Source organism: Heterodontus francisci, chromosome 1 (genome assembly GCF_036365525.1).
Source record: "Heterodontus francisci isolate sHetFra1 chromosome 1, sHetFra1.hap1, whole genome shotgun sequence".
Classification (NCBI taxonomy): domain Eukaryota; kingdom Metazoa; phylum Chordata; class Chondrichthyes; order Heterodontiformes; family Heterodontidae; genus Heterodontus; species Heterodontus francisci.
The window spans coordinates 267,141,357-267,164,972 of NC_090371.1; the positions used below are offsets into that span (position 1 = coordinate 267,141,357).

Sequence of the window (23,616 nt, forward strand, 5' to 3'; positions counted from 1 at the left end):
GCCCCTAGTGTAGGTAGGTGGTAGGAGAATGGTGGGGATGTGGTAGGGAATATGGGATTAATGTAGGATTAGTATAAATGGGTGGTTGTTGGTCGGTACAGACTCGGTGGGCTGAAGGGCCTGTTTCAGTGCTGTATCTCTAAATAAATAAGCCATGAGGATTGATGGTGTAGTAAAAGGAAACCCATTGCTGGTGCCCACACAGTCCTGGATGAGGGAGACGATGGAGGTTATGCGTCCTGAGCCTGAATTTTGAACAGAATTCTGGATTTCCCTATCACTGTTATAATTGAGAATCAGTTAGGATTTCATTCAGTGGACCACTTTATATTTTGCTGTCCAATATTTATAATTTTCTCCCTTCCTTATTCTGGAACTGACTGTATGTCGTGTGTCAGTCATGACTGAGTGAGTGGGTGGATGCCATCTGCCACCAGACCTCGGTAACTGTTTCAAAGAAGTGTGTAAAAGGTTCATTGAGTTGAGCCTCTCTCCGAATTTTCTATCCTCCCTTCAGGGAAGCATCCAACCTTTGTTCAATTCCCTCCTCAGCACCTCTTGAGATCAGTAGCTGACTATATGGGAATTGTGGCTGTGAAGCTACGACCAACCACACAGTGGTGCTGTGTGTTGGAGATATAATGGCACAGGGTAATTCAATCTATGTACAATCTTATCTAAATTATCCCAAATCCTGTGAGGGTATAAGCATAACTGTTGTTATCAGTTTTCTGGCTTTTTTTCCCAGCAAAATTGAGAAACTTATGTGAAGGGCCAATGCCTGTAGTACAGGAGATCACCAAAAATGGAAAGAAATAGGTGGGTAGAAAACTAAATCAGGAAGTGATGACAAGACACCAAAATTAAGGTTTAACTATCAGAGAAGACTAAGCTAAAGGATTCCAGGTTTGAAGTCCTGTATAAGAGTGAGTTAAAGTAGCAGGCTGTGGGATGACTCTTGATTTCAACACAGTGATGATGTCGGGAGGAGGAAGTGCATCTATAGCAGTGTATCGGGAGCTTGGAAGAAAGACAGAAGGAGAGCTCAGGGGAGCATTGACCATTTTAGTATTGATAAAATGATGAGTGATTAGACAGATTGTGCAAGACTGTGGAAGAGTTTGGAGCCTATAGGTGAAAGTGAGATTGCCAATCAGATTGTATGTTTTTTCTCTTGTATTCTTTCCAAGAGTGACAGAGAGTTGTAAGAAAAGCCTTCTCAGTAAAAACGGATGAAATTAACCTTTTTTTAAAAAGAAAATTGCTAAATTGCGTAAGAAAGCTGGTTTTGGTATGCTGACAAATATATGCTGCACAACCAGACAAATCCTTAATTCCCTCCTTTAACTTCTTACTAAGAAACTGTCTAGGTTTTACCTGTCAACATAACCTAGGGGGTAAATGATGCTGACTTTGCTAACTGAACCATCTTACACTAACCAGTGTTGGGATCAAAGTTAATTTTATTTACTAGCCCTTGATTAAGATACCCTTAAGCTGCTGAGTGAATAAATTAACTTTTTCTTGTCCAATTCTTCAAGGAAGCAGTCAGATGATGAGCCATGCAATAAACACTATCTACTGGTTACAAATCACAACTTAAAATAAAGTTGGATAAGCAACCGCTTATTAGACATAGATAAATATAACCAGAGTAAGCTAGCAGCTGAATAGTGAATTGAATAGTGGACAGAGTTTCCAAACAAAATGAGCAAAGGTTACACAGGTAGTTCAATGTTCATTATACGACAGCATTAATGGATATTGAGTATTAGTTATAGCAGTGATTGGAGTCTGAAGTAATAAATTAGTGAGATTTCTTTGAGTTAACTCCTTAATCAGCTGATAAGTTCACAGCTTTGATAGCCAGTCTATCAAATCTACACATGATTAACAGTGTTAAGAACTTACACAACCTCATCCTCCATGATTGGCATGATTGCATCAATCTCCTCCCTTCCCCGGGATGCAGGTGTTTGTTTCTGCAGTGTTGTGTTGATGACCCCTTTGGGGCAGAGTTCCCTGTTTCACCTGGATCTTCGGTTCCGATGAACCTACCCTACACACGAGTGATGATATCTGAGCTGGCTTCTCTCTCGCCTTTCTTCATCTCACACAACTCGCAAGTAAATTACATTCTTAGCTCTGCCTGTGATGGGCTAGTAATAACTAGAATTCAGCTTCTAACCTCTGATACTCTGTCCTCATTGAGGTAAGCATACGTATTACAGCTTCTAGGTAAAAGTTCTTACAGAAGAATAGAGGAAACTGAAGTCATCTTCTGATTAACATAGTGAGACTAAAAAAACACTGATACTTCTGTAAAAGAAAAATACAAAGAAAAACTCTGCTTCTGAGTGCCACATGTGTCAGAAAGGCTCACCCCTTTTTCTATCCATCATCCCCAACAAGTAATTACTGAAGTATGGATCTCCACACAGGTCAGTTCTACTTTAATAACACCCCCATCCCACCCCCAACTTGCTTTTAACAAAGGGACTCCCATAAATATGACGGTTTGTGACCTACTTATGACTCTCTGAAGGTGGTTTTAACACTGGACAATTGTGTAAATAGGCAATACCTGATCAGAAATTGGGAGAGATGTATATCAGAAAACTAATCTAATGGTGCATGTTTTACACTATCTCCCAAAGTCAACATTACCACCACTAAGTGCTCTTTCCCTAGACCTGAGCCTAAGAAATTAAATTTACAATCTAATTGCTTAAAGTCCTGAATTCAATGTTTGGGAGCCTGCATGAACTATTCACTTCCCAGCACTCTTCAACAGCTGAACTCCATTTTGTATGGGCATCCTCTGAGTTTACTTTCGAGGGTATTTTTCTTATAAATCTTGAAGGCAACCCTTCAGACAATTTTAAAGGGCACTGTTACTTTAAAGGGAGATAGTAGATGCTACTATATACCTACATCGTTGATGTCTAAATAAAATTCAAACAAGCAGATGCTGAAGGATTGAACATATATATTCCTCAGGGGAGGCGGTGGCATTGTGGTAATGTCACAAGACTAGTAATCCAGAGGCCTAAGCTAATGCTATGGGGACACTGGTTTGAATCCCACCATGGCAGATGGTGAAATTTGAATTCAATTAATAAATCTATTCTAATGGTGACCATTAAACCATTGTTGATTGTTGTAAAAACCCATCTGGTTCACTATGTCCTTTAGGGAAGGAAATCTGCTGTCCTTACTTGGTCTACATGTGACTCCAGACCCACAGCAATGTGGTTGACTCTTAAATGCCCTCTGAAATGGCCTAACAAGCCACTTATTCAAGGGCAATTAAGGATGGGCAATAAATACTGGCCTAGCCTGTGATGCCCACATCCTATGAATGAATTTTTAAAAATGTAACAATGACCTTTATTATGAGACACGCCGTAACACTCTGGCATTCTCCCCTTTAGCTGACTCTTTCTGTTGGAGATGTAGTGCATGTCACCGGGGAACCCGACAGGCATGGAATGTACATTGCTAAAGTGAACGGAGAGCTGGGATTGGTTCCGGCCAGGTTTGTGGAAGAGGCAGACAACATCCATTATCGGCACACAACTCAGAACAAGCCTACTGCAAGTCCCAGGATAAGCAGCCCAGAGAGGATTATAACATTGTACCAACAGCTCCAGCACACACACAGCAACAATTACCAGGTCAGTAAATCTCAAATAGAATAATTTTAATGACTCAGACTTTGATTTCCCTCTCTCTGTGTCGGGAAATCGCTGGGCTGTCTTTGGTGCCTCTATTTTACAGGATGACCATATACCTGTGTCATACAGTAAAAGTGCAAATCTGCATCATACACTCTGTGCCATCATGCATAGGAATGCCAACCTGCAGCACCAATGCTTTACCAAGCCTGCCCAACCTGGGCACACGGATATCAATTGGAGATGAATACTGAACTACTCTCAGAGCCTAGATTTCTATCTTTTTAACCGTTCAATGATATTTGGATTATTTTGTGACATCATTTACCTAATTATAATTTTATAAAAATCTCTCAGTAGCTGTGCTGAAATTAGCTGGTCTGTGTTGCATTAGCTGACTCAGCTGGGACAGCAGTTGGGCTCCAGGGCAGTTGGTATTTAAGGTTACTGCATTTATTTTATTTATAGATGCAGCACTGAAACAGGCCCTTCGGCCCACCGAGTCTGTGCTGACCAAGAACCACCCATTTATACTAACCCTACAGTAATCTCATATTCCCTACCTACACTAGGGGCAATTTACAATGGCCAATTTACCTATCACCTGCAAGTCTTTGGCAGTGGGAGGAAACCGGAGCACCCGGCGAAAACCCACGTGGTCACAGGGAGAACTTGCAAACTCCGCACAGGCAGTACCCAGAATCGAACCCGGGTCCCTGGAGCTGTGAGGCTGCGGTGCTAACCACTGCGCCACTGTGCCGCCCCTACCACACCACACTTCCCCAAACCCCCTTTGGATACTGAGCTCTGACATAGCCAGATGGAAGAATTGATGGATACTTCACTCACATCCCCCCCACCCCCCTCCCTGCCTGGGATGACCTGAGACAACAGAGAATTAAAAGTGGTTAGAAATAGTACCACTGTCAAAAAGATTAACGTGAAGTACAACAGAACAACAGCAATTTAATGTTGCTTTAGTGAAGACGCAAAGGCATTCATCATCCCAGGAGCTGCAGCCATCCTTTTGTTCCCTGCAGTGCTTGGGCTCAAAAATGTATGTCACACTTTTGGATTTAAGTAACCTTTGGAAGAAAATACTCCTTTTTAGAAACGACAAGGGAACAGCTTGTGCCAGATTTGGTGATGAGAGATGACCTAGAATTAATTCACAACCTGACAGTAAGGAAATAGTTTGCAAATAATAACCATAATATGATAGAAGTTGTAATTAGGTTTGAGGGGGGAAGGGAGAATTGCAAACCAAGCTGTTACATTTAAGTAAGACCAACTCAAAGAGATGAGAAATAAATTGAACACAGTAAATAGGACTGAACAGTTATAAACCAGTATGTGCTCCTAAAAGGCAAAATCTTCACTTGCACAGTTGAGCAACCATGGTCAACAAATGAGGTAGAAACGAACGTAAAGAAAAGACTAACACAAATGTATGGAAAAAGGGAAATCCTGCAGATGGGGAGAGCTATAAAACACAGCCAAGCAACACAAAGAAAGTAATGAGGTGCAAAAGGTGAATATAGGAAAAATATGCAAGGCCATCAAAGCTAACAGTAAAAATTATTTTAAATATATTAAGAGAAAGAGTTTTATGGGGCAATGTGGGCCCATTAAAGACAGACGCATGTGAGACTCTAATGGACAATAAGGAAATGGTGGATTTATTCAATAAGTACTTTGTGTTTGCAATTAAAGTTTGGTAAGACCAAAGCCATTGATCGGGGTTTTACTGGTCTCGTGGGAATGGGCTGGGAGGCGGGAGGAGCCGCATTGGGACAGCTCCATGATGCAGTCATGCTGCTGGGGAAACTTCCCAATGACAGGAATGGCAGCGGCTTGACTGCCCGCCAACCAGAGTCAGGCAATCAATTTGAATAATTAACGGCCCAATACAGGGGCCATTTTCCTGGGCCGCCAGCATTTTCCTGTGGTGGAGTAGAACCCCTTACCACATGGGTAGGCTGCCAACTACATGGAGTGGCCTCCCAGCAGCTTCCCGGGGGGGGGTGGCGGGGGGGGCCAGAGGCTCCATGGCCCAAGAAGACGCCTGCCAGTGGAAAAGGGCCACTGTGGCCCCAATGTCGCCACTGGAAGGGGTTTCCCCCTCCAATCACCAGGGCCTGGCCAAAAAAATGCAAATCTCTGCCATTCCACTTTGAAATGCCCTCAAGGTCTCCTACCTGCCTCAGTGTATGGGTTTCCTGTCCTCCCTCCCACCGTCCCTTTGAAAATCACTTACCGTTCTGGTGGCATTTGGGACCCAGTGATGTCTTCTGGGAATGCGATTTTTGATGCGCAGCGGCACCCATGCTTGCCCCAAGGCCAATTGAAAATTCAGCCCATTGTCTTCAAGTTTAAATTAGTCCATGACCTTTGGAGGAGTATAGCATGATCAAGTGTGTCACAAATAGCAGGGAGATCAAGGATGATGAACAGAGATGGTAAGCCACCCGTACTATCACACCACATGTTGTTTGTAACTTTGACCACAGCAGTCTTGGTGCTATAGTCAGGATGGCAAGTCTTGACTGGGAGTTTCGGGAGTGGTAAGAGTGTGCATGTGAGACAACAGCTCATTTCAGAGCTTTGCAGAGAAATAAAAGCTTAGAATAATGCAAATACAGAAAGCATTTTTTGGGAGGTAGTTGTAACTATAACTTTGAAATGGATAACAGAAGAATTGGGACTGATTGATATCAGTAAACATGGGGTTGAGGAAGGGAAGCTGGAAGGACAGAAGCTGGTCCAGTTTGTAGGTTTTATGGATGTGATGAATTTGATCAGGGCTGAGGAGGACAAACTGAGGAATGAGGAAAAGAGAAGAGGCTTGGTTATTAGAAGACGAGGTGTGCCTGGTTTTGTAGGGGCTGAGCAAAGGAAGAGTCAGAGCTGGTAGAGACAGATGAACAGATGGCCTTGATTTTGGAAACAACATAAGCCACTGGCTATTAGCTTTTTCATGCTTGAGGTGAGAATGAAGGGTGAGGTGATGGGAGGTTAGAGGAGACAATTGATGATGAAGATGAGGACTTTGGAGTTTTTCAAGGTGTCAAAGGAAAAGATAAGACAATACCTGCACTGGATGAATGAAGTCCCGTGCTGGAGGCTGACCAATCATACACAGTAAAAGGGTTGAGAAGTTAACATGACTAGTAAAATTAGGCTTGGGCCAATATGCTGCTAAGAGGAAAGCAAGTACTGTTCCCATTTCCTTCTGACAAAGTTTCCTGAGGCACATGGAAAATTGTGTTGATTATCATCAATGTCAATTTAAATTATCTTTAAACTGCATCTCAAAACACACAATATGGTCATGCTAACGTCCTGTTGCTGGAATCTTTAGGAGGTTCCTTAGTAGATGATTTAATGCAAGATTTAAGATTGATGTTTTAATCGTTTTGTCTCTGTAGGTAGCCTCTTCTGTGACAAATTCAGAAGCAGTTCACAGTTCACTGTCTACTCCTTATCCAAGCCACAAAGTTGCATCTCAGCCTTTTGTATCAGGGTTACACAATGAACTGGAACACTCAGACACTGAGGCTTGTGGTCAATCAACAAGAGAGGGGCAGGAACAACGATATCTATCTAAATCTACTGAGCAATTTCCCTGCAGCCCAGGCGACTGCAGTGAGATTCCATGTGGCCAGGCATGCAACGATGCAGATGATCTAAAAAGTATATTGAATTCTGGAGAAAGTACAAGCAGCACATTTCTAGAAATGGCAGCAAGAAGCAATCTATCAGAGAGATTAGCTTCAAATCTTAAAGGTCACAGCATCAAACACAGGACAGTGGCGGATATACAGGGCAGAAAAGCATCAGAGATGGCACAAGGTAATGAATCAATTATAATCTGTGTAAAATATTTATTACTTCCAATGTTTTAATAAAGAAACTCCTTCCTGAATAATTGTGATTTTTGATAAATAGTTTGGTAAGTTAACACTCTGCTTCCTCAAACTATAACAACTTGTATTTATGTTGCACCTTTAACGTAATAAGACATCCCAAGTTGTTTCACAGGAGCATTATAAAACATAGTGTGACACTGAGCCACATAAGGAGATATTAAGTCAGATGACCAAAAACTTGTTCAAAGAGGTAGGTTTTAGGGAGTGTCTTAAAGGAGGAAAGTGAGATGGAGAGGTGTAGGGAGGGAATTCCAGAGCTTAGGGCCTAGTCATCTGAGGGCACGGCCACCAGTGGTGGAGCAATTAAAATCAGGGATGCACAAGAGGCCAGAATTAGAGGAGCGCAGATATCTTGGAGGCTTGTGGGACTGAAGAGAATCCAGAGGTAGGGAGGGGTGAGGCCATAGAGGGATTTGAAAACATGAATGAGAATTGCTTGATCAGGAGCCAGGGTAGGTCAGCGAGCACAGCAGTGAGAGGGGAACAGGATGGTGTGAGTTAAGACACGGGCAGCAGAGTTTTGTATGACCTCTAGTTTATGGGCAGTAGAATGTGAGAGACCAGCCAGGAGTGCATTGAAATAGTCAGGTTAGTAAGAATATCACCTGGCATCTCCATGACCAGACTTATGTTGAATCAGAACCAAGTCTTTAATGGAATTTCCAGCATTCCCATTTTGATTCTCAGACTGGCAGTCCCGAGGTTGTCAATGTCCAAAGGAGTTTGAGTTCTACCCGCTGTCGTATGGTGACACTGTGACCAATAATCAATCAAACACTCAGATCACAAACAAAAATTCAGGAGATTCTGCTATATTATAAGGACAAATTGTTATCTAAATGAATATATTAGTATGTAATTAAGTGAGTACATTTTAGTACGTCATGTGCAGTGACCTTTTCAGGAATATAACTCAAATTTTCCTTAACCATAACTCTTTAAGGCTGACACGCAGTTACAGCCAATTCCTGGATTTTCCCTTTAGCCGGATAAGGGTAGAACTTCTGCCCTCTCTTTACCAGGGCTGTAATGGTACGAAAGTTCAGCCTGTACTGAGGGTTCCTATGCTTGAAGTTTCCACTTCTCCAGCTCAGTGTTAACCCAGGATATTACTGGAGGCTTCTACCCTGAGAGGGTTACATAGTGCAGATGGATATAATTGTGTCCAGTATGGGGGAAGGGATGGTCCAAGCCTGGGAGGTAGTCTGGACCCTTGAAATAAAAGTACGTTGTTTAAAATTGAATCAGCCCCTTTACACAGTGGAGGGAATGAGGGGGTGGGCTGGGCAACTACATGCCAATAATGGGCAGATGCAGGAATGGACAGCTGCATGATACGAGTGGGCGCTGTAAAAGTGTCCCGAGTTGAACAACCACCCTGCAGCCCTATGGAAGTTGGTGCCCTGACCCATCGGGGTGATTGCTGGAGAGCACCAGCAGGCTCAATCTGTGCATGTGAGAAAGTTTGTATCAGACTGGATGTTATTTTGGCAGATAGGAAAAGAGGGTGCAAGAAGTAAACTGAGCTAACAATGCATTATGAGAGCACGGGCAAGATAGCTTTAAAAAAATAATTTCTGCATTACACTGTTCCACACCAGATCGAACCTAGAAACATATATCATCTATGTCACTAAGTACAAAGGTATTTTTCTGACAAATGAATACAGAAATGTTTTCTTGCTTGAAAAGGCTTTTTGTTTTATACATAAGTTTCATCCTAGCGCTTCTTCTCTCCAGTGCCCCCTGCCCCAATTGGTTCAGCCCGGATTATTGACACAGTTGGCCAGAGCAGTCTGCTGATTGATTGGGAGAAGCCATTCATGGATGAAAAGGGATGCAGCAATGGAACGTTCATTCAAGGTTACAGGGTATGTTAGAGACTAAGCAATCTTCAATATTGCACATAATTTGCTGAATAGAAGATAGAATTCTGAGTTTTGACATTTAAAAAAAAAGTAAGGTAGACTGCCTGTGGATTTATTCAATATTTATTTCAATAAAAATGAAGGTACAGGTGCCTTCAAGTCTGTAAGGATAACTGAATTGCCTCAGATTTGAGGTGTGGTATAGTCTAGTGCTCATGGCAACAGTATTTTTGCCTGTCTGGTAATATTACTGCTAGGGTCTCTGCCTCTATAAAGAAGGGTAGATTGACCCACTTTTCACAGCCTGCTCTACTTTTTAAAGGTGCAATGAATGTCGTATTCCAGACAGCTACTAAATTAGTGATACCACATAATCAATCTTATAAATATAACAATTTAAAACAAAACCAAATTCCAGATCAAGCCATAGCAATGATCCTTTTACTCTTGTTGCCATTGTCAGAATTTCATGTATTTAAGTAATAACAATTAACATCCAATGCTTGTGTGTCTCTAGACCAGAGCAAATGAGCTGCTGCTTTGTTGCCGTATCATGAAGCTAAATTTAAAATACCACCTTGCACCAGTTTTGTACAAAAGTCTATTAGTTGTCCATTCTAAAACTGCTGCAGAGAAAATGATACATAGTGCAGAAACTGCAGAGCAGCTTATAAGACAGTAACCTAATCAAAGGTTCCATAGTCCTCAAGATTTGATTAGTGCCTTGATATCACTCCGGGGCATGTTAGGTCTTATTGAACACATCCTGTTTGTTTAATGGGGGTTATTTATTGCTCTGAGAGAGTTTGACAGCAGTTGGCAGTGCACTAGTAACTGCCAGTAGGTTCCACATGATTAATGTGATGTGACATTCCAACTGAAAGACTATCATTGCTCCAAGTTTCTCCCCAGCCCCACCCCACCATCTGAATTTTTCCCCTCATCTCCGAAAGATGTGGACTCATGTTGATGTACAGTTCCACTGGCGCTTGCACCCCTTTGGTACCTTATCCAAGTGACGTTCGTTATAGGTGAATGCTGTAAAGTGAGCAGTTGCAGGCTGTTCAGTTACAAAACCAAAAGTACCAAATATAGTACAGCAGGTACCCAATCAGAAATGGAAGAACTCACAAAGGGCTTTGAAGAGATACACATGCTGTTTGTCCAGGAGCTTTCAGGTGCTTGCTGGAGCTGCACAAATGGCAGGTGTAGAAAATTCTGTTTGTCTCATTCTCAAAATGCCATTTTGGCATCTGGCACCTACACATCCCAGTTGACCCCAATCCTATTATCACCTGACGTCCATGTTTATAGATTTTACAGTAAGGATGAATGGAAAATGAACCAGAACCTAGGAAGGAGCAGAGAAACAGGTATAGGTCATTCAGCCCCTTGAGCCTGTTCTGCCATTCAATTAGTTCATGGCTGATCTGTATCTTAACTCCATCTAATCGCCTTGGTTCCATAACCCTTAACACCCTTACCTAACCAGAAGCAGGAACCCTTAATCAGCTGCTGCACAATTGTTCTCACTCAACACCGATGGGGTTCCAACCTGGCAGACAGTTTGCCTTCATGATGCAGTGGCACACTGGGTGGCACACTTACCCAGTGAGAGCCTGGAGGAGCTGTTACTTGATATTCACAGTTTATTAACACTCTTGTAGTTAGCAAAGGTAATTTCTATTCCCCGTTATAAATCATTGAGATGTATGAAAGATTGTACTGATATGACATCATGAGGCTGAAAGTCTTCCACCATAAACTGGGCAGGAGTCTACATTAGATTGGGACTGGCAGCTTTCATGGGGACTTGTTAGTGGCAGAAGGATTTGCCCAACCTAAACAAGACCAGCGTTGTAGAAGGGAGAATGGCCGAGGGCAGGCTTTCCCAGAATGGGAGTTGCCAGGACTCCAGCCTGATGGGATATTGGTGGACTGATACTCCAAATGAAAGAGGCATATCTACTTGCTGACATGGAGTCCATCTTGAGCTCGAGATATGGACCATGGCCTGGACTCCTGACAAAGCAAATCTTATGCTTTGCTTTAGTGTAGCAAATATGGGCATCCTTCTGGGGACATTGAGAGCACACTGAAAGTAACACATTCCACTGCATTTTGCAGGCTCCTCAGGTGGGCAGGCACTCCTTAGTGCTGCATGGGTGCCACTACTTTATTTAAATTCAATGACTTCTACCTGACCCTGTGAACTTTGGCAAGGTCCGTGCTAGAGGTCACAGACATCTGCATTCTGGTATGTAGGCTGGGATATTGGAGAAAAGGATTTTCTCCTCCCCTCTGGTTGTGTTTTTCATGAATGTAATCAATAAAAATGTTATGGATTTACAACTTATTGAAGCAACCTGCCAATACCCTGTCATCTACGGAGCCGTACAACGTGTAGGAGAATTCAAGAAAAGGGTGCTGGACTAGATAGGAAATAATGTACCAAAAATTGATACCAGCAACACAAGATTCAGTAGTCAAATACAGTGAGGTGCAGATGGTTATAAGTTGCTCATTTATTACTTTCTTCAGAAAAAAAATCAAAATTAAATTCAACAGGAGACCGCCAAAGCTGGTTAACCCTTGGCCCAAGTTTCTTGGATGGCCTTATAGGGTTGGAGATTTTGTTCATCTATTAACAAAGAAAAGACTTGCATTTATACAACACCTTTCATAACCACTGGACGTCTCAAAGCACTTTACAGTGTTGTACACTGTTGTAATGTAGGAAACACAGCAGCTAATTTGTGCACAGCAAGGTCCCACAAACAGCAATGACAGTAATGACCAAATAAGCTGTTTGCCATGATGTTGATTAAGGGATAAATATTTATTTATTTTATTTTATTTAGAGATACAGCACTGAAATAGGCCCTTCGGCCCACCGAGTCTGTGCCAACCAACAACCACCCATTTATACTAACCGTACAGTAATCCCAAATTTCCTACCACCTACCTACACTAGGGGCAATTTACAATAGCCAATTTACCTATCACCTGCAAGTCTTTGGCTGTGGGAGGAAACCGGAGCACCCGGCGAAAACCCACACAGACACAGGGAGAACTTGCAAACTCCACACAGGCAGTACCCAGAATCGAACCCGGGTCCCTGGAGCTGTGAGGCTGCGGTGCTAACCACTGCGCTGCCAGGATTGGCCAGGATGCTGGGGATAACTCCCCACTCTTGTTCAAAGTAGTGCCATGGGAACTTTTATGTGCACCTGAGAGGACGGACAGGGCCTCGGTTTAATATCTCATCTGAAAGATGGCACCTCCAAGGGTGCAGCACTGGGAGTGTCAACCTAGATTGTTAATGTCAGCTTCTGGAGTGGGACTTAAACCCACCTTCTGACTCAGAGGTGAGAGTTTTACCAACTGAGCCACAGTAGAGTTCCTGCAACCTGGGCCACACAGTTGGCACTGTCTATTTGGTGAGAGAAGTGTGTCTGACAACCAAATGATGGTGGTGGGCTTCAAGTGCGAGTGAGGATTCTGAATAGAAAATATTACAGTGCCCTCTCCTTGTACTTGGGCCATATGGCATTTCCCTTGTGGAGGAAGGAGGATCCAAAACTCCTACCCACCATCCGAAGGCTCTTTGCTGGAGTTTTTGGCTGGCTTATTGGGAGACGGGATGAGGGTACGAACTCTTAGCCTCCTGAAATTCAAATCACATGTTGCTGCTTCCTCCCCCACCCTGCGGCAGACATAGCTCGCACTTACGAGTTACACAGCAATGCAGGCTTTCAGAGGCCATGGATTTTAACTTAGCGGTCCCACTGAGGGTTGGTAGATGGCAGGGAAGCGAGCAGTTGGAGGTTGCTTGCACATTTAACTCTACAGCACGCGTGTGAACTCACCGACAGTTCCCCACCCGGCAGCCAGCCTGATTGACAGGCTTGGCTTCCAGTCGCACGGGGAGCAGTTCAGAGGAGGCCGTAGGACCAGATAAGTTTACACCCCAGGGTGGAGGTGGGGGCCAATCCCAGGGACGGTCTGATCATGGAGGGGGGTTGGGTTCCTGGGGGAGGAGTTGGTCCAATCACAGGGTCCGGAGTGGGGGGAGGGATTGGAGTTTTCTGGAGTGTGTATTGGAAGCCCCGTGGGGGGGTGTAGATTGGAGACTTCAAGGAGGAAGAGGCTTTTTGAGGGTTGGAGCAAGATCAGTAGGGAGCGCAAGGTCACGGTGGGGGCTGTCCAGGCAGACATGCTGGATCCAAGAGGTAGTTGGAAAGACACCCTACCTCCTGGATTCCGACAATCCTCACTTGGGTTTAGCTGCCAAGGCTCAGGAAATGGCAAATACAAATAAGGTTCATATCCTCATTATAATATTTAAAGTGCCAACCCACCACCTTGGAGCAGGATGGTTGCGCGATCCCCGTCCCATCTCCGTTGAAACTGGAAGTAGGCAGGGTGAAGTCAAGATGCAGATTTTTAACACTTTGACCTCCCACCCGACCCAAATGGTTAAAATTAACCATTCCCATGTTTTTCTGCTGACAAACTCTCCAATGGGGGTTGGGTTCTGGAGCCTCCCACTATATGGTTTTCACATGTTATTGAATGCTTAGATGCGCAGTAAGTTTTACTATAGTGGCTTGATAACACACTGAAAACTAAACACTAGAAACTTTCTACTCCATATTTTATCAATACTATTATGGTCATCCTCCTCTGACTATTCCTCTCTTGTTTGTCCTATGTTGTGTTAGCCATCATACATGCCATTGCTCCTCCCCGTGTTCCTCGGTGTGCTGAAATCAAGTCTCATTGTATGGTCTCCTGTTCTGACTTATTATTTTATAGCAACTCAAAGCTATGGAACACCTTACCTCACTCAGTCCTCTTTCTCCCAACAATCTTCAAATCCAGCTTTAGATTTATTCTCTTTTCAACCTTGAAGGTTTCCTGCATCATAGACCTCCACCATCCATGTACACTTCTCAATTTTATAATAAACCATTTCAGTACTGTGGCTAAAACAGCAGGTCAGAGGCTGGGAATTCTGTGACGGGTAACTCGCCTTCTAACTCTCCAAAGCCTGTCCATCAGCTATGAGGCACAACTCAGGAGTGTGATGGAAGCTCCAACAACACTCAAGAAGCTCGACACCATCCAGGACAAAGCAGCCTGCTTGATTGGCACCCCATTCACCACATTCAACATTCACTCCCTCCACCACCGACACACAGTGGCAGCAGTGTGTACCACCTACAAGATGCACTGCAGCAACTCACCAAGGCTCCTTTGACAACACCTACCAAACCCACGACCTCTACCAGCTAGAAGAACAAAGGCAGTAGATGCATGGGAACGCCACCACCTCAAGATCCCCTCCAAGCCACACACCATCCTGACTTGGAACTATATTGCCGTTCCTTCACTGTCACTGGGTTAAAATCCTGGAACTCCCTTCCTGACAGCACTATGGGTGTACCTACACAGCAAGGACTGCAGCGGTTCAAGAAGGCAGCTCACCACCACCTTCTCAAAGGCAATTAGGGATGGGAAATAAATGATGGCCTGGCCAGCGATGCCCACATCCTGTGAAAGAATAAAAAAAGTTATTAAAATGATTTTCAAACCTTGATATTTATTTTACTTGACAGATATTCATTGATGGTGAATTTTACAAGTCAATAATGGGATCAGTCTACACAAAGGTAAGAAACTGTTAAATGCATCCACTTTGCTGTTATGTCTCTGAAGAGATTGTCTTTCTTTTATTGATTAAATATTTCACATCTGAGCATGTTGCCAAAATGTATTTGAAATATTCGATTTGTGAAACTTTAGTCAATCATCAAGATGAGTGAGATTTTGAATTGTAATCATCTTATCAAAAAATTATTTTTGAAATTGTACTGGCAGCATGACCTTGAAGCTGAGACTCAGTGTTGAAATGTTTAATAATTCAGTACATGACTTCAAAGATATAGTTCTACTTGGTTGGATAGCAGACATTAAAACACAACTATGCACATTTTGGAAAATAGAACAAAAAGATCAAATTTTAACACGATCAATAGAATACAAAAAAAGTGGGAAAACAATTTTTTAAAGTGACTGCTTTTAAACTGCATATAGTCTATCGTGAATAATGAGGCAATTTTTACATCAGAATTTAGCGAAGCAATGTTGAGAGGTTCTCATCTTGTGGTTATCTAATTTCATCTAATTAATTCCTTGCCTGATATTATAGTGTAAAACCCAATGGCCCAATGATTGCAAACTTAATCATCTAATAATCTATTATGAGGGACATGCTAACAGGGCACTTAGAAAATCATAATATGATTAAGCAGAATAAACATGTATTTATAGAGTCATAGAGTTATACAGCACAGAAACATCGTGTCTGTGCTGGCCATCAAGCACCTAACCATTCAAATTCCATTTTCCAGCACTTGGCCCGTAGCCTTGTATGCTATGATGTTTCAAGTGCTCATCTAAATACTTCTTAAATGTGAGGGTTCCTGCCTCTACCTCCCCTTCAGGCAGTGCATTCCAGATTCCAACCACTCTCTGGGTGAAAAACTTTTCCTCAAATCCCCTCTGAACCTCCTTCCCCTTACCTTAAATCGATGCCCCCGGTTATAATTATTATTATTTATGAAAGGGAAATTGTGTTTGACAAGTCACTTAATGTTTTTTGAGGTAACTAACAGGATGGATAAGGGGGAACCAGTGAATATATTTTCAAACAGCATTCGATAAGTTGTCACAAAATTAGGGCTTATGGGATTGGGTAACATAATAGCATGGATTCAGGATTGGTTAATGGACAGAAAACAGAGTAGAAATAAACAGTCATTTTTCAGGTTGGCAGGCTTGAACTAGTGGGGTACTCCAAAAATCAGCGCTTGCCCTCAGCTACTTACAATCTATATCAATGACTTAGATGAAGTTTGCTGATGATACAAATTTAGTTGGGAATGTAAGCTGTGAGGACACAGAGAGGCTACGGAACGATTTAGGCAAGTTCTGTCCGTGAGCAAGGAAGTGGCAGATGGAATATCATGTGGAGAAATGTGAAGTTATTCACTTTGGTATGAAAAATAGAAAAGCAGAATTTTTTTAGATGGTGAGAGACTGGGAAATGTTGGTATTCAGAGGGATCTGGGTGTCCTTGTGCAAGAATCACAAAGCTAACATGCAGGTACAGCAAGCAATTAGGAAAGCAAATGGTATGCTAGTCTTTAATAAAAAGGGATTGGAATATTGGAGAAAAGAAGCCTCACTGCAATTGCACAAGGCCTTGGTGAGACCACACCTGGAGTACTGTGTTCAGTTTTGGTCTCCTGACCTCAGGAAGAATATATTTGCCTTCGAGAGAGTGCAATGGATGTTCACCAGACTTATTCCTGGGATGGGGAGATTGTCGCATGAGGAGAGATTGAATAGACTGGGTCTATATTCCCTAGAGTTTTGAAGAATGAGACATGATCTAATTGAAACATATTAAATTCTTATGGGCTTCACAGGGTTGAGGCTGAGACGGTCACAATCTCAGAATAAGGGGTCAGCCATTTAGAACTGAAATGAGAAGAAATTTCTTCCTCAAAGGGTTGTGAATCTTTGGAATTCTGTATCCCAGAGAGCTGTGCATGCCCAGTTGTTGAGTATATTCAAGTCAAAGATTGTTAGCTTTTTGGATACTGAGAATCAAGGATATGGGCATCGTGCAGGAAGGTGCAACTGAGATAAAACATCAGTCACGCATGATCTTAATGCCTGGTGGAGCAGGCTTGAAAGGCTGAATGGTCTACTTCTCCTTTTTCTTATGTTCTTTGTAGTGTAGCGATGATTTTGGGGGAGGTGTGGAGGTTGGGGGGAGAGAGAACAGGGGGATAGGTTATCTTTGTTTGCTATTAGTTGCAAAAATAAAAATGCTCTATTTATACATATGCAGGGTCGGACTGATCATACAGGAAATCAAGAGATTTCCCGTAAGTTCCCGCGTATGGTTCCACAGTGCGATATTTCTTGTGCCCCCTTTCTCAGTGAGAATCCTGAAAAATCCTGCGACCTGTCGGGGAGGCACATTGGTTCTAACAAAATTGTAAACCTGAGGAAATCCCCTCCCTTGTCATCAAGGAATACCAACACGCCTCTCTGAATCCTTTCCACAAAAAGCTACACTGAAACAGTTGGATCAATTTTTACTGCAAATAACTGGCCAAGAAATTGATCAGTTTCTCACATGCTGCTCAGATTAATAAGGCCCCTAAACAATCCCAATAATGTTCCGCCAAAATTATGATTGAAAACTGCCACGGAAATTCCAGATGACAACTAAAAATATTTTACAGAATTTGTCATAATCGTTGCTTTATGAACTGCAAAGCATCAATATTTTGTAGAAAGGTTTTGAAATCCAAAATATTGTCATAATTTCCTGAAACCAGATAAAGGCAGCATCGATGATAGTCAGAATTGATTGCCCTTGCACATTTACTTGCAATGATATTCATGATACTACTCATCATTAAAAAGGTACTTAGACTGAAATAGACAAGATTTAACTTTCTGTGGTGAGTTTAGTCCATATCTACTGTGCAAATACAGCAACTTTACACTGTTCAGTGCATTTCCATGGGGAGCCAGACGGCGGGATGCTAGGGGCGTTTTTTTTAAGCAAACAATGAGGTGGCACATCTCGGACAGCAACTTTTGCCCATTACCCGAAGTTGCTGTAGCATTTGCGCATAAATTATCGCAAGCTTTGTACTTGGAAAGTCTAGATGCCATTTCAAAGTTGGCCAGTTCTGTACTGAGCTGACTATGGGGAGTTTTGTGGAGTCAGATCATTGAACAATTAGCATAAACAGAGAAAAAGTGCCAGGCAAACAAATTGAATGGAAACCCATTGTGGAAGCTTGACATTAAGGCCAGGATTTTATCTGGGTGACGGGGGTCTTAGCCACTGGCCACAGTGCCGGCGAGAGCCCTGCGCCACCTCCTCTGGGCAAGGCCAGCCACATTATGTGCCAATTAGGCACTTATGTGAACAGCGGCAGGCCTTCCCTGGGATTAAGGACCCCGGTGATGGAAGACCAGCCTGCTGAGAGCTGCTGGCCAATTAGAGGTCGGCAGCTCTCAAAATGAGCAGCGCCACTGCGGAGGCGATGGCTGCTGCCAGTACTTGATTCACCATAGGCGCTGGATCCAGGTCACAGGTGAGTCAGGGTGTGAGGGGTTTCATGGGATGGAGGTTGCTGGGGAGTGGGGTGTAGGAAGGTCGGCAGCAAGGGCAGAAGGGAGGCTCTTAGCGGACCCTCCTTCCCGATGCTGGGTCGATCAGGCACCAAGTGCCTTTTAGCAAGGGATCCTCCCCTCCATCCCAGGGGTCAGCAAGCAACCACATTGGTTTTTCTTGGCATGGTCCCCATGCGGCAACAGGCCCGCCCGCCGCTAGGCTAATACCGGCAGCAGCAGTGGGATGAGGCCCTTAACTGAGGGCCTCAATGGGTGGAGGCAGGAAGGTGGCGGGGATTCACCCTCTGCCACCATTCCACCCAATTATTTGCTCTCCCTGACTCCAAAATCACCAAGGGGGAAGAACATAAAATTCCCCGAATGTTTGTGAGAAAATGATGCAGTAACGCAACATCTGACTTCTGTTTGATGGCTGGCAAAAAATGATGTACTGCTGGTTGAGGCAGGTTTGAGGACGTTTGCCCTGTTTGGTATTCCAGAGTATGCTCCTCACAGGATAACCTTTTACCTTACTATCAGGAGGTAGTGGCCAGGCTCAATGGCGTGTACATACATGGGTGTCATCTATGATGCTCTCTCTACACTCTTGCTAACCCTGACAACTTCCTTGCCTCAGGTAAAGTAGTGAATGTGTTGTCATTTTCAAAAACTGCCTATTATCATTTACTTAATCCATCTGTAGATAGTAAGCTGATTTTATGCAACTAGCTGAGCCTCACCCAATTGGGAATAATATCTGCATTTACAGTTCATGGGTTTTGGAAGCTATTGTGTGAAGCGTTGTAATGACATCAGATATTTGATATAGCTAGATTCCTTATTTCACCTGTCCAATGAGTTTCTTTCATGGGACATGGGCGTCGCTGGCAACGCCAGCATTTGTTGCCCAACCCTAATTTCCCTTGAACTGAGTGGCTTTCTGGGTCATTTTAGAGGGCAGTTAAGAGTCAACCACATTGCTATGGGTCTGGAGTCACATGTAGGCCAGCCCAGGTAAGGACAAACCAGATGGGTTTTTACAAAAATTGATAATTCCATGGCACCATTACTGAGATTAGCTTTCAATTCCAGATTTTTAATCAATTGAATTTTATGAATTACATTTAAATTCCATCAGCTGCTATGGTGGGATTTGAACCCATGTCCCTGGGGCATTGGCCTGGGCCTCTGGATTACTAGTCCAGTGATATTACCATGCATCACCATCTCCCCTCCGTTAGCATGCACATTTAAACTGAAGTTAAAGCTCCCTAAGTTTGATATATTGAAGTAAATAAGATGGTTGAAAGACAAATTAATTCTGTCTTGCATGTTTACTTGTAGCAAAATTAGCATAATAAGGTCATTTGTTTCATTACATTATTTGGTGTTCTGTTTAATTACTGTGAATGGCTGGCTGCCTTTACTTCTCTTTATTATTTCACTTTCTTATCCCCTGCAATTACCTCACCTGTCCAATGAGATTCTGACCTTGAAATTTAAAACATCTAGTTTTATCTTTAGTTCTGGTATGCAATTGTATAGTTTAGATTTGGATATCAAAACAGAAGATGAGATTTTCACCACTCTAGATTAAACTGATTAAGCATATTAACCTTGTATGTTACAATGGCATCTTCGCTACTGTAATTTAGGGTAAATGATGTCCTTGTGGACTGAGAGTTCCTTTTGTCAAGCCTCACCATGTTACAAATAATTATTTAATAGAAGCATTGTCATGGGGCTTGGAACAGTGGAGATTAAATTACTACAGGCAAAAACAGACAAAATGGGACTGTAGGCAGACAAATGCTGCACTCTTTTTAGCATTAAGGTTTGTTCAATTCTGTTGTGAAACACATTACTCATTCACCTTCACATTAAGAGCTGCAGGTTATCCTCTGATAAACATTCAGGCTTAGTAATCATGTCTGATGGATACCAGGCCCTGTGATGAATACTGGATGAAGGATAAACAACCTCAAGAAAAATTGGTCCGAATTGTCACCATTAACAATTCCAATATTTTGCAAAATCTGTAACCAGTCAGTGATGAATTATTGTAGCTCATTTCAGCTATCTGAAGGCTTCAGAGAAAACTTGGAGAATTTTTTCATCTTCACTGCATGGATGGTAATCTGACAGAGCAGATCGCCTGACTGTTATAGAATCCATATGATTTTCATTCCAGTGATTTCAGTGGATTGGAAATGAGATTGCTTCGACAACAGACTGGTGATATACTCACTCCATTGCTTGCACTTGGTCTCTGTACAGTCCCAAGTCATGCAGACCTCTCAATTAGGTGAAAATGTCCTACCAGAACTCATCTTGTAGAATACTGGATGGACGGAACTGGCAGATTATCATAAGAATTAGAACCACAAGAGTTCCTGATGCTTAAGCCAGATATTCATATGTATACCAGGAGGAGTTTTTTGTGAATGTACTTACTTCTGCATTCTGTGGAAATTCCCAAAAAATCCATAGAGAATAGTAGCAGCAAAGCTCATACACTGCTTCTTGTTGCTGTCGAGCTCTCTCTCAGCATTTGGAATCCTGCAGACTGCCCACTGATTCAAGATCGACAAAACATGAATTCAGATATGGACGATGTGTCTTCTTTGTCGGTATCTCAGTAAAATTTCTCCAGGTTTTCCTATGCTCCCACCAATGACTTGGATAAAGTTTGTGAAGCAACTACCTTAGCGCCAGCTGACCCCTTGTATCTGTGTATACCCGTATATATTTCCTGCTAAAAATGATTCATTTTTATCGATGACGAGGCACATGCTGCATTCATGAATACCATTCACAGTAATTACATGTACATAATAAAGCGGCTCATTTATTTTCCAGTTTCCAGCGGTATGCTCCACCATGTCCCTACCCATTTTTTAGCCTCCTATTACTTAGCAGAAGCGATGAGTGATGTTCAGTATATCCATCCATCTATGGATGGGTGTAATTAAATGATATTCAAATATCAGACAGATTTTCAGTCACTTATGCTTTTGTGCTATGGACACTGGACTTTGTGACTTGCTTATGCTTTTTAAAAGTTTAAGATGGAGTCTGGAAGGTCAGGTGACCTCAATTCACTCTGCTAAAGGACCACAGAGAACACAAATGAAATACTTTTGTTTTGAAAAAACCGAGACTGCAGGAGCAACACCTGAAGAACAATGGGTTTCGCCCTCCCAGACCTGTGGGTCATAAAACTAGGGGTCAGTGATTTTGAAGATGCAAATGTACCAACCTGGGACCAATGGAAGGCCCAGGTGGCTCTGTGAAACAAAATTTAAGGACTCTGCATATTGGAACAGGACAATGACTTTAGAGTTGTCATGGACCTGTAATTTCTTTTCTCCTCAGATTAAAAACAGTGTGTGTGCCTTTAAGACTCTGTTAAAAACAGTGCACCTTTAAGGGAGAGAAGGTTCTGGATAAACAGCTCCTTTTTTGTTGCCCTGGACAACTGCAGGAGAGAGGTCACATGGTAATGTTTTCACTTGGCTGTGTGTGGAACTGGCAGAAACTGGCTGAAACCAGTTAGTTCTGAGAAACTTTCCAGTGATGTAAACTGAAGAGGAAGGAGCTGTATATTCTCTCTCAGCAGAATATTCTACAGGGATCTACAAGCCAAGTTAATTCCCTGAGTAAAGAAGAAGAGCCTTCATTGTCAAGAAACCGTATTGCTGTGCTCACCGTTCAAAGAACTGTTTAATCACAGAATCGTTACAGTGAGAAGGAGGCCATTTGACCCATCGTGTCCACACCAGCTCTCTGAAAGAACAACTCCCTCAGTTCCATTCCCTTTCCTTCTCCCCATAACCCTGCACATTCTTCCCTTTTATATAGCTGTCTAATTCACTTTTGAATGCTTCAATTGAACCGGCCCCTACCACATTCTCAGGCAGCGCATTCCATACCTTAAACACTCACTGCGTGAGAAGGTTTTTCCTCATGTCACTTTTGCTTCTCTATTTGCTGCAGTGTTCCAGCGAACATCAATGCAAGCTCGAGGAGCAGCATCTCATTTACCGATTAGGCGCGCTACAGCCTGCCAGACTGAACATTGAATTCAATAATTTCAGAGCATGACGGCCCCCCCTTTTTATGTTTAGTTATTCTTTTTTTCTTTGATTATTTTATTTTAGGTTTTTTAGTGTGTTTAGTTTGTTTCTACTGTGCCTACCCACTGTTTCTGTTTTTTAAATTTTTTTAAATGTTTGTGCTTGGTGTGCTTTGTGCTTTACAGTTTATTCACACCCTCGCTGTACTAATACTTTGTCTTTCAGCACACCATTAACATACCGTTTGCCTTTGTTCCATGAGTTTCTGGTCAGTTATTCTCTGTGACCTTGTCCTGTCAACACCTCTTTTGTCATCTCTTGCCCCACCCCCTGCTTTACTTGCTTAAAATCTTTTACATTTCTAATATTTGTCAGTTCTGAAGAAGGGTCACTGACCCGAAATGTTAACCCTGCTTCTCTCTCCACAGATGCTGCCAGACCTGCTGAGTATTTCCAGCATTTCTTGTTTTTTCTTACAAAGTATTATTTGGTTAATGGAGATTTCTTTTGGTTTAGTTGTTATAATAAAAATTAAAATGTGAAATCTTGTTGAGCAATTCTTTAAATTGGTCTGAGGGGGGCGTTTCATATCTCGTATTTTTAATGTTAATGGTCTCACTGGGGTCGTAACACATAGCTTTCCTAAAGACTAGGGTATTCCGCTTTGTCCCTGACATCCAGCATCGCTATGGACTCTTTAAAGTTGAAATGGCCCAAATGCCTAAGCAATCATGCTTACTTAAAAAGAATTGAACATTGTGGTCACTGCTTACAACCCAGAGCTGCAGCAGGTTCTTGACGCTTTGTACCCCCTCCAGGCAGATCCCTGGCAGAGACTGTCACCTTGCCATGACTA

At 42.6% G+C, this 23,616-nt stretch overlaps 1 protein-coding gene across 6 annotated transcripts in view; it reads left to right on the plus strand.

The window, feature by feature from the left end:
• LOC137376173 (putative leucine-rich repeat-containing protein DDB_G0290503) overlaps nucleotides 1–23,616 on the plus strand; it is a 156,902-nt gene that overhangs the window by 81,657 nt on the left and 51,629 nt on the right. For all 6 annotated transcript variants that reach the window (XM_068044234.1, XM_068044261.1, XM_068044244.1 and 3 more), the window contains 4 exons: nucleotides 3,435–3,677; nucleotides 7,106–7,529; nucleotides 9,347–9,477; nucleotides 15,096–15,149. In XM_068044234.1, the coding sequence (XP_067900335.1) occupies nucleotides 3,435–3,677; nucleotides 7,106–7,529; nucleotides 9,347–9,477; nucleotides 15,096–15,149 (852 nt within the window). The remainder of the gene's footprint in view (nucleotides 1–3,434; nucleotides 3,678–7,105; nucleotides 7,530–9,346; nucleotides 9,478–15,095; nucleotides 15,150–23,616) is intronic.